At 34.1% G+C, this 14,636-nt stretch overlaps 1 protein-coding gene across 4 annotated transcripts in view; it reads left to right on the top strand.

The window, feature by feature from the left end:
• AQR (aquarius intron-binding spliceosomal factor) overlaps nucleotides 1-14,636 on the top strand; it is a 111,798-nt gene that overhangs the window by 22,088 nt on the left and 75,074 nt on the right. For all 4 annotated transcript variants that reach the window (XM_082384935.1, XM_082384936.1, XM_082384934.1 and 1 more), the window contains 6 exons: nucleotides 597-673; nucleotides 3,867-3,931; nucleotides 5,065-5,181; nucleotides 6,938-7,051; nucleotides 8,541-8,644; nucleotides 13,844-13,946. In XM_082384935.1, coding sequence (XP_082241061.1) covers nucleotides 597-673; nucleotides 3,867-3,931; nucleotides 5,065-5,181; nucleotides 6,938-7,051; nucleotides 8,541-8,644; nucleotides 13,844-13,946 — 580 coding nt within the window. The remainder of the gene's footprint in view (nucleotides 1-596; nucleotides 674-3,866; nucleotides 3,932-5,064; nucleotides 5,182-6,937; nucleotides 7,052-8,540; nucleotides 8,645-13,843; nucleotides 13,947-14,636) is intronic.

Here is a 14,636-nt window from a genome sequence, read left to right as displayed (position 1 = left end):
TGTCATTTCAAGTATATTTTAGTCATTCTCCTTCTTTTTATTTCCACCAGGACTGGCATAATCATTTGTAGCCATCCAGTACCTGATGATTGTTTTTTGATTAGTTGGTACATAGTGCATCTTAAATTAGTAATGAGTAAAAAGTTGTTTTTTAAACTAACATTTAATTTTTATAAATTGTAATACTCTATTATGTTTAATAGTTTAAACATATTAAAGTATGTAATTGCTTATCTCATTTTAACTACATACTTAAATGTTAGATTTTTAATGTTTCAAGAGCAGACTGTAAATGAAATTTTGAAAACTTTCTAGTCCTGACCTTTAAAACACCAGTGAAAACTTTTACAGTAAGAAGATAGAGATGCTTTCTTGGCTGGTTTATTAGGCCAGTAATGAGGCTCTTCTTTTCTTCATGTAGTGCTGTATTTACATTCAAAGAAGAAGCTGTGTGTTTAAATTATGGTCCTGGTTTCAGAGAGAAATGGAACATTTTGAACAGTGTAAGGAAGGCTGTTCAGCATTTAAATTTTACTTTTGAAATAATTATTTCTCAAAAATAATTTGGTCACTGTTTGTTATCTCTCTGACTTTAGAGCCTATCAAGAAAGAAGATTTCTTTCACAACTCATCCAGAAGTTTATCTCTGTGCTGAAATCAGTCCCACTTTCTGGTAACTATATTCCTCTTCTCAGCTCATTTGTGAAGTTACCATTTAGATGCCCATACAGTATTTACTAATCTTTAGTCTAAAAACTGCTCTCAGAATGATTTTAAATTATATTGACAAGGGGTTATGTCCTTCCCTTTTCAAATAAGTTACCAGTCTGAGTATTGTGGCTGCCTTAGAAATTCACGTAATTTAGGGGCACCAGCATGGTTATTAAAATGTTCATTTATTTATTTTTGGAGCTTGCTTACAAGCCACAGGTCCTGAACAAGGTTCTGGGACATGGTGAACAAGACAGTCACAGACCCTATCTACATGGCATTTACAATTTGCTGAGTAGTGTCTTCAAGCAGTATCAAATATTGTTAGGAGGGGAAGAGGAGAATTATTTTGAGATACGAGCTACAAGGTGAAATGGGAAGGATTTTCCTCCATTGTGGCCCCCATTTATTGATGAAACAAATATAAATATATGCTATGTAGAGTATAAATTTCAAAATATATCATGATTATACTGTATATAGATAGATGTGTGTGTGTGTGTGTGTGTGTGTGTGTGAGTGTGAGAAAGACCTATGTGCCAGGAAGAGCTAATTACATTATTCTGGGTTGGCAAGATCTTTATAAGGATTTATGTATGCTATGTATGATATGTCATTGGTTGTTAATATTTTATTTTCTAACTGGAATATAATCTAAGAACAATGCTGTAGGTGTACCATATTTATATGCAGCAGAGATTATAGCATATATATGAATCAGATTGTAGCTTTGTTTAAACTGAAATACAATTATTTACTTATAAATGTTGCCCCCCCCCCCGCAAGTAATAGTTTACAACCGAAAATCACACCTGTAATTCAGTGACGAGTAGATACTAATGCTATAAATGCTAATTTATGGTACCTGATTTGGGGCATAATATCAATATTACTACATCAGTATAAAGAAAAAATTGTCGTATGCTTGTAATCTAAGTCACTTAATATTTGTGTATTTAAATCTTTCAGTTAAGAACCTTAAACCTGGAAAGAGGACTTAGATTTGGTTTCCTTGGCACAAATAGTAATAATGAGAACCAGTAATGTCTGTAACAATTAGGGTCATAAAAATTGATGTCATCTTGGGAACTCCTTTGTGGTCCAGTGTGTAGGACTCAGTGCTTTCACTGCCGTGGGCCTGGGTTTGATCCCTGGTCGGCGAGCTAAGATCCCACAAGCCACGCAGCGTGGCCAAAAAAAAAAAATTGATGTCACATAGAAATGTTTGAAAGTCAAGTAAATACAACAATATACGGCCTGCAGTAATTTTAATATCCTATAAACTACTAACTGTTGCCATTGTCATAATATATTGTCAGAAAACAAAATTTCTTAGATTGATCTTGAGCTTTAATCAAAATTTGTTAACTTTCTGGCAAAGGAACCAACAAGGTGATGAAAATAGTGTGCCAGTTCAGAGAGGGCATAAAAACAGATAAAATATATAGTTAGGAAACAGAAAACTAATTTATAAGAGAGTAAAAAAGATTGTGTGTAGTTTCATTTTACAGGGTCATTACAGACAACCTGTCCATATCAATTGTTATAAAGGAAATCTGTGTAGTATGGTCTGAGATGTCAGGACTGCTATCAGAAGAAAGGAAAAATACACAGTACACATAAAAAGCAAACAATACGGATATATTGGTGTCTGAAACTGAAATAACAGGGCCTCAGCTCTGAAGAATTATGCCTAGTAGGGCCAATTAGTGTAAAAATATGCTGTTTTATCCACCAGAACGCAGAAATTGAGTACCAAGCATCACGTTCTAATCTTAAACAGGCCATTGCCAGTAATTTTCTCAAGCAATAAATAAAAATACAAATACAGCTCTTGTTCACTTTTAAAATTTTGGACAAAATTATTTTCCCTTGACGTAGTAAGAACAAAAGATACAACAGAGGACTGATTTGAATGGATTTAATTTAAAAGTCGCTCCTTTAAATTCTTTAGTTTTAGTGGCTGTGTGACCTAGACTGTGTCTCAGAAAACCTGGATTCCAGTTCTCACCAGCCATTACTTTGTTCTATACTTTTATCAAGTCATTTTCATCTGGTCCTCAGTTTCTTACCTGGAAAATGAAGAGCTAGTACAGATGTTCTCCGAGGTCTTTTCCAGCTGTGAAATTCTATAGTTATGTTATTTTAGGGTTTGGATTATGGGCATGTGTTAGTCACAAAAGTATTCATATTTCTTTCTTCACATAAAGCCTTCTGTTTTCCTGTATGCTACAAGTAAAAAAGTGGATTTATTTAAGCATTTGTAGGATGCCTTCTACAGGTCTAGCACTGGTTTATTCACTGCTGGGAGTCCTTAGCCTAGGGACCCTGAAATTATCTCCTTTTCAATTGAAACAGTCTTGTCAGGATGGTTTCAGCTGGTAAAATAGCAGAACATTTTCTGACATTAGAAAAAAAAAGACATTTGTATTCTGAAAGCATGTCATGTCACAAGGTTGTAATTCTTTTAAAAACAAAAATGTTTTTAAAAATAGTACATTAATGCTCGTGAATAACACAAGATAGTGATTTTAAAAATATTTTATTGTTCTATGCGTCATTGACATTTTAATGTCAAAGTTAATACATGTACAGTGAAAAAAAGTCACAAAAATTGTCCCTTTAATTAGTTTGTTTTGTATCTTCCCCACCCATTTTCTGTGCATTCTAAAGATAGATATATATATATATATCTCTTTGTGTGTATACAGGTACACATACATGTATGTGTTTATGCATATGAAAGAAGTTCTAGATGTTTAGTATGTGAAGAAAATAAGGAAAGTAGGTCAATAACTGTGATAAAACTGCCTTTCTAGTTTTTCTATTCAAGTTTTTTCAAAATCTAATCATTTGGTACAGATTTTTAAAAATTAACACTTTAAAAATATTTTTGCAGGTCTGATTTTTAAAATGTTTCTCTCATTTAAGCTACATTTTTCATTTTCTCATATTTATAGAGCTTACTGTAAGGGTAAGCCCTGCCCTTTTTGAAATATATGTGAGGTCTGTGCTCTGAACCATAGTTAGTCCAATCCTGATGAATGAGACAAATAACCTTGTTTAAATAACTAAATAACTGCCAATTTTAAGATATAGTACCATAGAACGCCCTAAGTAAGAAAGTTTTAACATGTTTTCTCTGTTATGTCTAGAACCTGTCACTATGGACAAAGTTCATTACTGTGAAAGATTTATTGAACTTATGATTGATCTAGAGGTAAGAAGTGTACAGTGACTTTTCTGTTACATTATCATTAAGGAGGCTAGGATTAAGCCTATGACTATATATGAAATATTTCTTTATCACCTCAAACTGGCCTTAGTTTGTTTGTACCTATTTCAAAATGTCTTATAGAGAAGAAAGTCAAAAGTGATTGACCCTTGAAGTTTTCAGATGACTGTCAAATGGCTGCATTTGTATAAAAAACATTATTTAGTATAGTTATTAAACATGAGTCCGGCAATGGCAATTTATTTTGTGTCACAGTTAATACCCCTACGTAGAGTTTTAAAAAGGGCTGAAGTTATAGATTTATGGCCATCTCTTTAATAATCTCACTTTTCTAAATGTGCCTAATTTTATTGATGAAGAAAGATACAGCTGCTTGCTATAGTCAATTTTTTAAATTAAGATTTTTAAAAAAGATTTCATGCTACTAGGTGCAAGATTTGGATACAAAGTTCAGATGCAGAGTTTGTATAGTTCAGATTGAATTCATTTCCTTTCCTTTCCTCTCCTTCTTTAATGCAGGAAATTGAAAGAAAATCCTTTCTGTTCATTCCTTATCAGGAGAGCTAGGGTGGTTTCTAGACATGAGGATTAGAGTATTGGACTATCAGTCATTCATGAGATCCTCATTGAGATTCCAGCTCTGCCAGTAACTGTAATCTCTGAGGATCTCAGTAACCTCCCCTTTAACATGAGGGTATTTGACTAGATTAGTGGTTTCCCAACTGTGATTGTCATAGTTTCTCAGTATTGTCTTTCTGACTGTCATAGGATGATATGGGAAGAGGAAACTGAGAAAGGAATCTCCATTTAGGGTTTTCCACTCCCTTTTCCCCATTTTTAAACCTGCACACAATACATATTGGGATTTCATATAGGATTTTGTTTGAAAACTAGTGGCCAGGATATCTGAGATTTCTTCCAGTGCTGGATTTTATTTAGAAACATTACCACTGAATTTATTTGCAGCATGGACCAGACCCTTTGCTTTGTGCAGAGTGTCTTTTGGGGGGCTGAGGGTACTTTGTATGTGACTAACACTTCTGCGCCATGTATCAGTAGACTTCACCTGTAGCTGGGAGAGCATGCAGACTTATTGCTGTGGTGATTATTTTCTCTAGGCCCTACTCCCCACAAGACGCTGGTTTAATACCATCCTGGATGACTCCCATCTTTTGGTTCACTGTTACCTTTCCAGTCTTGTTCGTAGAGAAGAGGATGGCCATCTTTTTTCCCAGGTGAGCACTGGTGGATCTGAACATACTTATTGTTTTCATTTCTAAGTCAATCTTTGCTTTCTTTGCCATGCACCTGGGAGTACTGGGGCATGGTGCAACGTATATTTTGCTAAATATTGAATTGAATGATGTAAATTCCTAATGAGTCATTTTAAAGTAAAACCAAGTCTTAATATACAAAATGGATGCCTTCTTGTATAGGTGGCCTATACTAATTTTATATTATAACCTTTTTTTCTTTTCTGAATATTCATTTTATTAATGTAAACAGTAAAACAATTAAGCATTATTAAATTTGAGGGGAATAGGTAATTCAAATAAACGTTTTGTTAATCATATGTGATTTTATTATTGGACTAAATTATGTGTGATGTAGTCCCATATACTCATATATATTTTGATTCTATGTTAGTAACCACTGTGGACTATAATAGATGATAAGCATTAATTTCGAGTGAACTATGCCCTAATATCATGGCTCTCTTTGCATAAGACAATGGTGACAGAGGCAGTTGATAGTGTGGAAGTACATATACACTTAGACTGCTGCCTTGAGTTGGAAGGCAAGTGAACTTTGTTTACTGCCTTGGGTAGGAAGACACACTATTAAGGTTTCCCATTTCCTGTAATGTCATCCAGAAGAAAAGTCTTCTAACAAACATCTAACACTCGCCTTTCAGTGAGATCACAGCTGGAGATAAAATTTTCGTGTGTGTATTTGCGCACTGTCCTAAGAATCCTTTTATCTTGTATCTGTGAGCATTCCTTTTTTTTCCTATTCTCTTATTAAATTTTACCCAGTGATTTGTTGCATATATTAAAATACATTAAAATCCTAATATGTGGGGGGTGAGGGATAAATTGGGAGATTGGGATTGACATATAGACACTACTATATATAAAATAGATAACTAATAAGAACCTACTATATAGCACAGAGAACTCTACTCAATACTCTGTAATGACCTGTATGGAAAAAGAATCTAAAAAGAGTGAGTATATGTATATGTATAACTGATTCACTTTGCTGTACAGCAGAAACTAGCACAACATTGATAATCAACTATACTCCAATAAAAATTAATTTAAAAAATCCTAATATCTGATCTGCCATAGATTAGAATTAAGAATAATAAAAATTTGGAGCAAATGGAGCCCCAAATTCTGTTGATTCTGTTGATACTGCCAGCACAGGGGGAAAGCAGGCCTTCTTAAAGCACCAGGAACTAAGCCAGAGAAAGCTTGATGGCCATGGAGACCGAAGAGAGGAATGAATAACTTAGCTTTTCCCACCTTGCTGTTTTTTCTAATAGAAGCATAGAGAAGAGTATCTCTAATTGTGAATTGCAAAACCCTCGTCAGAAAATTTTAAGTGGCATAAGACCTCAGGAATTCCCTCTAATGGTATAGTTCTATGTAGATAGATTTTTTTTTTCCATTAAAATGATTGACTTCCTTTGATTAGTTCCTTAATGTCTCTTTAGTATTGGGATTGCAGTTGAAGTTCTTTCCTGTAGAAGTAGACCATGTGTATGAAATAGACTTAACAGTTTGTTCACAAGGCATATACTTTATGCTCACATAAATAAAACACGTTTGTATATGTGCTGAAATGTTTGTTGCAATGTTTACATTCCAAAGCTTTTCAGTACCTCTAAGAAGGTATGTGGACTTGTTTATTATTTTTAATACTGTCTATTTTTGCTTTCTTGTTCTCATGTTTACACAGTTTATTAATTTAAATGTATCCTTTCAGCTTTTGGACATGCTTAAGTTCTATACTGGTTTTGAGATTAATGATCAGACTGGAAACGCTCTGACAGAGAATGAGATGACTACGATTCACTATGATAGAATTACTTCTCTACAGGTAATTGAAATGCATTATAGCCTTTGCGTCTGCTGCATGAAGTTGAGTCATAAATAATTTAGGTTTTATATAGTACAAATAGGAAAGATACTAATTTAATAGTGTGTTCATCTTGAATTTTTAAAATATTGCTAATTCTGATGGATTCATGAAAAAGAATGCTTTCTTTTATAGTTCTCAATCTTGAGAATCAGTATATTGATATTTGACACTCAAAAAATATTAGTTACTGGGCCAGTTTAGTGTGTTGAAGTATCAGTTTTATTTTATGAAAGAGTATTTCAACTTGACAAAGTATGTGTAAGTGCTTTGTACATTTTAAAGATAAACACATGTAATGGGACTGAAATTTACAAATGCAGCTCAGGTATGCCCCAAAAGTACCTTTGTTTCTATTACTGAGCTCATTTTGCTCTTGAACTCAGTTTTGTCTGGTGGCAGCTTTTATTTCTCAATTTAAAGTAATTCAGTTCTTTACATTTTAAAGAGTCTTTTTTTGGGTAAAGACTCAGCCAAACTTAAGTTCAAATTGTCTTTCATAATCAGCTCAGACATCTTTTCCTGCTTTTCTCAGAACATTAGTGTTTTTGTCCTTCTGCCTCTGCCCTTGAAGTGACCACAGCGGGTGTGGTGTGTGGCTGTTCTCATGGCCACCAGCAAGGCACAGTGACTGCTGCCTCGGAGCTGGGTTGTCAGCCTACTGACAAGGCCCCAGCCCTTGTTCTTGATGGTGCTGGAGTCCCCCTGGGAGCGGACTCGCCTTCGTTTCCCAGCTCAGGCAGCTCACTTTCAGGCTTGGTTTCAGGGTCATTTTGCCATTGCCTGTAGTTGTTTCACGGCAGGCTCATCGATAACCTTGGCAACCTTCTGTGTCATCCAGTACAGAGCACATGAAAACTTGTGGATCTTCCCTGTGCCACGTGAGCATTGTGGAAGACTAAGAATGTTCTTTCACACACACTTAATCAAGTCAGCATCATGCTGCTCTTTCTGTTTTCTTGCAGCTTACCCCACGTTGGTTGGAGGTGTTACCCTGCGAGGTTCTCTCTTTCCAGAGTTCCAAAGTAAAGCAGGGCACAAGCATACTATGCTGTAGGCCTCTCCTTTGAGATACCTCTTCATTGGGAGTTGCCCTTGAGACTTTCTTATAGTTTTGTTAGGCCAGTTCTTGATCATAAAGTGTTTTGTTTTGTTCTTTCTCTTCTCCTGTCAGTGAAGCTGGACTTCCTGGCTATTTTCTTGTATATTCAAAATACAGTTTTAGAAATCAAAAACTGAACATTGATTCTTTGTACTCTCCGGCTAGAACAGCTCTGGGTTTTTTCCCCATTGTATCTAATGCTTTTGAATAAGGCAGAGGTCACATATGAGAAGCATATAAGAAGGAGAATTGCATTAATTAAAAAAAAATTTTTTTCCATTATGCAGTATATAAGTTGTAATTTATTATATTAATATGTAGGCATTAATTAAGTCTGTTATTTTCTAGAGAGCTGCTTTTGCACATTTCCCTGAACTCTATGATTTTGCCCTCTCAAATGTTGCAGAAGTAGATACTCGGGAATCCTTGATCAAGTTTTTTGGACCTCTTAGGTAAGGCAATATGAAAGGACAACTGAATTTTAATTTTCTTTTTTGGTTTTAGTTATTTTTGCACTACTTTAGGTGATGTTACTTGTTGCACTACTGTTTATTGACAACTAGAACTAGTGCTTCTCTCTAGCATTTGTTATCTTTGAGTCACTTAAATATAATTATACATCTTCTCTTTATTTTGGTAAAATTTTTATTTTTTGTAACATATATTTTTCCTAGATCTTAAATTTTTTTAGAGTAGAATATAAGCTGGTATCCCATCAGTCGTAAATAACATACAACAGAAACCAGTAAATATTCATCCTATGTGATGTTAGAGGTTAGGCATAAGAAAATTTTTGCATGTTTAAAATTTATTAAATTGTAATGTTCTCTGGCATCTCTGTGAGTATACTTTTTTGAAAATAGCAATAATAGCATACATTTATTTACTTTGTGATAGGTACTCTACTAGTATGTAAATAATTAAATCCTCAAAATATTCATGTGAGAGGAGTAGGTACCATTTTACATATAAGGTAGCTGAGGCACAGAAGAGTTGAGTACTTTGACTAAGTCACACAGCAAGTAAGTGGCAAAGATAGGATTTTTTTTTTTAATATAAATTTATTTATTTATTTATTTTATTTTATCTTTGGCTTCGTTGGGGCTTCGTTGCTGCGCGCGGGCTTTCTCTAGTTGCGGCGAGTGAGGGCTACTCTTCATTGCAGTGCATAGGCTTCTCATTGCGGTGGCTTCTCGTCGCGGAGCATGGGCTCTAGGCGCATGGGCTTCAGTAGTTGTGCCACACGGGCTCAGTAGCTGTGGCTCACGGGCTCTAGAGCGCAGGCTCAGTATTTGTGGTGCCCGGGCTTAGTTGCTCTGCGGCATGTGGGATCTTCCCGGACCAGGGCTGGAACCCGTGTCCCCTGCATTGGCAGGTGGGTTCTTAAGCACTGCGCCAACAGGGAAGCCCCAAAGATAGGATTTGAACCTAGGTAGTCTGACTTCTGAGCCCTAATTATTTTTTTTTTTGAGGTATAATTGACATACAACATTATATTAGTTTCAGGTGTATAACACAATGATTTAATATTTGTGTTTATTGTGAAATTGATCACCACGAGTCTAGGTAGCATTTATCTCCATATATATAGAACTTTTTTGGTCTTGTGGTGAGAACGTCTAAGATCTACTTTCTTTGCAACTTGCAAATATGCAATACACTGTTACTAATTATAGTCACCATGCTGTACAATTACATACCCATGACTTACTTATTTTATAACTGGAAGTTTGTACATTTTGATCTCCTTTACCATTTCACCCACCTTTGCCTCGGGCAACCACCAATCTGTTCCCTGTTTCTGTAAGCTTGGTTTTTTGGGGGGGGGGGGTTGTTTTAAAATTCCACATATAAGTGACTCATTAAATTCCACATATAAGTGACCCATACAGTATTTGTCTTTCTCTTTCTGACTTATTTCACTTAGCATAATGGCCTTAGGGTCCATCCATGTTGTTGCAAATGGCAAGATTTCATTCTTTTTTATTCTGAGCCCTAACTTTTGACGACTGTGCTCTGTTATCTCCTCATTTTCCTTAACTCTGGGGAGAATTTATGTGTAGTTAATTGGCTATTTAAACTGAAACGAACTGAGATTGGTTTGGTCATTCATTTTCATATGAGGATATGTAATAACTTATAATAATACACAGGTCTACTTCCTTCTTTTAAATAACGGCATTGAGTTCTGTTGAACAGGTCTACCATACTATTTTTTAATCACTCGCCTGTTGACGGATCTTTAATTTTTAAATTTTTGACTATAACAAACAATTAGACAATGAACATTCTTTTTACTTCTATTTTAAAAATTTTAGTACTGATTCCCAGAAGCAGAATGGCTGATTCAAAGGGGTTATGTGTTTAAATTTTGTTACATATTGCTAAATTATCTTCCCAAAAAATGCCAATTATACACTTACATCAATAGTGTATGAGGATTTATTTCTCTCCCTTCCAACACTAGGTAAATTCATTTTTCATTTTTGCCAATCCAAGGACAAAAAAATTCTCATTGTTTTACTTGCATTCTGTGATTATATGTTACTTTCTGGTTGTCATCCTTTGCTATTTTGTATTCCATTGTTTGTCATTTTATTGATTTTTTTAAATAAGGAACCTTTATTCTGGATATTAATATTTTGTCTAGTTCTGTTGCAATTATTTTGTCTCAGTTTCTCCCTTTTAAACTTTGTTTATGGTATATTTTGTTATTACAGATGTTTTAAATTTTTAATCACATCTTTCAATCTTCTTTTTAATAACAATAACATGTTTTATTTAGAAGGCCTTCTTCACCAAAAGATTACAAAAATATTATATTTTTAAAGCACTTTCGTAGATTTTTTTTCTTACATTTAATTTAATAGCTGTATAGTCTGTCCAGGAAATTTATTTTTGTCCATAGAGCTCCTTTATACTCTTGCAAATCATTGAGGATCACAGAGAACTTTTTTAATGTGGATTATAGCCATTATATTTACTACATTAGAAATTAAAAGTAGAGGAATTTTAAATATTTAATTTGTTTTAAAAATCAAGTAAAATCCATTGTATATTTCATACATATTGTTAATGAAAAATATATACTCCAAAATGAAAATAGATACATAGTGAGAAGAGCAGCATTGTTTTACAGTTTTGCAAATCTCTTTAATGTCTGGCTTAATGAAAGACAGTTGGATTTGCAGATCTACTGTTGGTTTCAGTTTGTTGTAAGATGTTATTTTGCCTGAAGTAAATGAAGAAAATCCACTCTTACACAGAGGGAAGTTTATTTTAAAATCTTTTTCAAGTAATTAGGAATATTATTCTTTGATACATATCAAAACTTGACAGTTGGTAGATTTCTTGAAAGTTAGTTTCATTGTGGTATCTGAAACCATGTTAAGGAAGTCTGTGCAATTAAAGTGAATTGACTTTAAAAATGGAGAGGTACACCTTGTTCATGGATGAGAGGACTCAGTTAAGGTGTGGATTCTGCCCAAATTGATCTATAGATATAATTCAGTTCCAGTCAGAGTCCCAGCAGGATATTTTATAGAAACTGACGAGCTTATTCTAAAACTCATATGGAAAGGCAAAGGAACTAGAATAGTCAAAACCATTTTGAAAAAGAACAAAATTGGAGGATTTCCACTACCTAATTTCAAGACTTACTATATAAAGTTAAAGTCATCAAGACATTGTGGTATTGAAAACAGGGTAGACATTATAGATCACTGGAACAGGGTCGAGTTCAGAAATAGACCACACATATACATATGGTTAGTTGGGTTTTGACTAAGGTGCCAAGGCAACTCTGGAAAAGAGATAATTTCAGCAGTGGTACCGGAACAATTGGACAGCCATATGCAAAGTATGAAACTTGACCCATTCCTCACATCTTATACAAAAATTAACTCAAAATGAATCATAGACCTAAATATCAAAATGAAAACTTAGGAAATATAGGAGAAAATCTTAGTGATTTTGCTTTGTGCAAAGATTTCTGTAGACACCAGGGCACAGTCTTTAAAGGAAACAACTGATAAATTGGACTTCATCAAAATTAAAAATTTCTATTTGAAAGACATTGTTAAGAGAATGAAAGACAAGCCCCAAACTGGGAGAAAATATTGGCTAAATACATATCTGATGATGGACTGGTATCTGGAAGTCTCAGAACTCAATTATAAGAAAACAACTTAGTAAAAAAAAGGCTATAGATTTGAACAGATACTTCACCAAAGAAGATATATAGATTTCAATAAGCCTATAGAAAGATGCCTAACATCATTAGTCATTAGGAAAAGCAAATTTAAATCATAATGAGATATCATTATGTACCTATTAGAATTGTTTATAAAAACAACAGTATATTAACTCTTGACCGGGATATGGAGCAACTGGAATTCTCATACATTGCTGATGAGAATTCAAAATGGTAGTGCCACTTTGGAAAGATTTGATAGTTTCTTGCACAAACATGCGCTTACTGTGCGATCTAGTGTTCTCACAGACATACCCAAGAGAAATGAAAACTTACATTCACAGAAAAATCTGTACAGAAATATATATAGTGGCTTTATTTATAGTTGTCAAAAACTGGAATATGTAAATATGCTTCAGCTGGTGAGTAAACAAACACATTGTGAAATATCCATATAATGGAATATTACTCAGCAATAAAAAGGAACCAACTACAGATACACACAACAGTGTGGGTAAATCTCAAATGTATTATGCTGAGTGAAAGCAGCCAGCGTCAAAAGGCTACATAACGTATGATTCCGTTTATTTGACCTTCTGGAAAAAGCAAATTTATAGAGATTGAAGACACATTAGTGGTTACCAGGGACAGGGATAGAGAGTTTGAGGGGCTTTGGGGGGTAATGAAACTGTATTTGAGTGGTTGAAAGCTGTCAGGTAAGTAGTGGCAAATGCAAGTTTTTCAAATTTTCAGTTTTTCACTCTGAAATTCAAATTTTATCTTTGGCAACATATACTGTCCGTTATTTTCCTTAAGGTTAGGTTTATTTTGTTCAGATTTTTTGCTATTATTCAAGTCTGAATAACTAGTTTGTCAGTCGTTCTGACAAACGTTCTTTTTACACAAGTAAAAATTGTGTGCAAAATGTGTACTTCCCACTCTGTCACACAGATTTTTTAAAAAACAGATACTCAAGTCCAAATTTAATAACCTTAATAATTTTTTACTGTTTCATCAAGGACATTTTTAAACAAAACTGGCGGGGTTTTTTTGTTTGTTTTAATAACTGTGTGTCACAGTGAGGAATGCTGTGACCACTTATTGTACTGGTTGGTGCCACTGCCTTGATCCATGCCACCAGTTTTACCCATTATTGCACTGTCACTGTATATGTAAAGACAGTGAGAAAAAAACTTAATAATGTCTTGCTATTAATATGAAAAAGTATTGTCCTTGTAGCTTCCCTGAAACAATCTTGGGGACCATGAGAGGTTTGCAGAAGACACTTTGAGAATCCTGTATTAGGGGTTTAACTCTTTGCTGATTTCATATATTTGTTGCTTGTGTCATAGGATTATATTTTCTACGTAAAAATTTTTAAGCCATCTGTAAAATTATGTTTCAAAAACGCATTAAGTTGCAATAAAATATTCTGATCTGAATATTCTTTATTCTGCAGTTCAAATACACTCCACCAGGTGGCATCATACCTCTGCTTGTTACCAACTCTTCCTAAAGGTGAAGACACAACTTCTGATAAAGAATTTCTTCTAGAATTGTTGGTAAATATTAATGTTCTTTGAATTTTGCATGTGGTTTTCCCTACTTTTTTGAATCATTCTTAAAGATGTAGGTTGGTACAGATTTTTTTTTGGGCTAAAAAATTGGTAGGTAATGCCTACTTGTTTGGGAACTATATCATCTTTTGATTTTGTCAGATTTCTTTTTCATCTCTTAGATTTCTTTTTTCAAGTCTCTTACCTCTTAAAACTGCTTTATAGCATGGGTTTGTTCCATGCAAATATTTACGAGCAACATCTGTGTCAGGCACTGGATTCAAGCACTGGGGATACAGAGATGGCCGACACTGTTCCTGCCTTTAAGAGATCACAGTTATACCTACACACACACATACACACACAGATAATACGTATATATTCATATTTATTTATCTGTTTATTTTTAAGTTATTATTTAAATATAGTACCTTGAATATTAAGCCATACCTTTATCACTAGCGAGCTCAGGAATGTTTAAAACTAGAAAAAGTTATTACTGACTTAGTGGTTTAAGAATTCTAAGGGATTTCTCAATCATTTTGGGAAATGAGTATTAGTTTGAGCATCAACTCTTAAACTAATACTTTTTTGTGTGAGGTTTTATTTTTTTTAGTACAGTTTCAGGTTCATAGCAAAACTGAGGGGAAGGGATAAACTTTATTTTTTAAACTTCCGTGAGATATTTCATAAAGT

This window comes from Balaenoptera borealis (assembly GCF_965194805.1).
Source record: "Balaenoptera borealis genome assembly, chromosome: 3".
Taxonomy (NCBI): Eukaryota; Metazoa; Chordata; class Mammalia; order Artiodactyla; family Balaenopteridae; genus Balaenoptera; species Balaenoptera borealis.
This window is presented reverse-complemented; position numbering and strand designations above follow the sequence as displayed.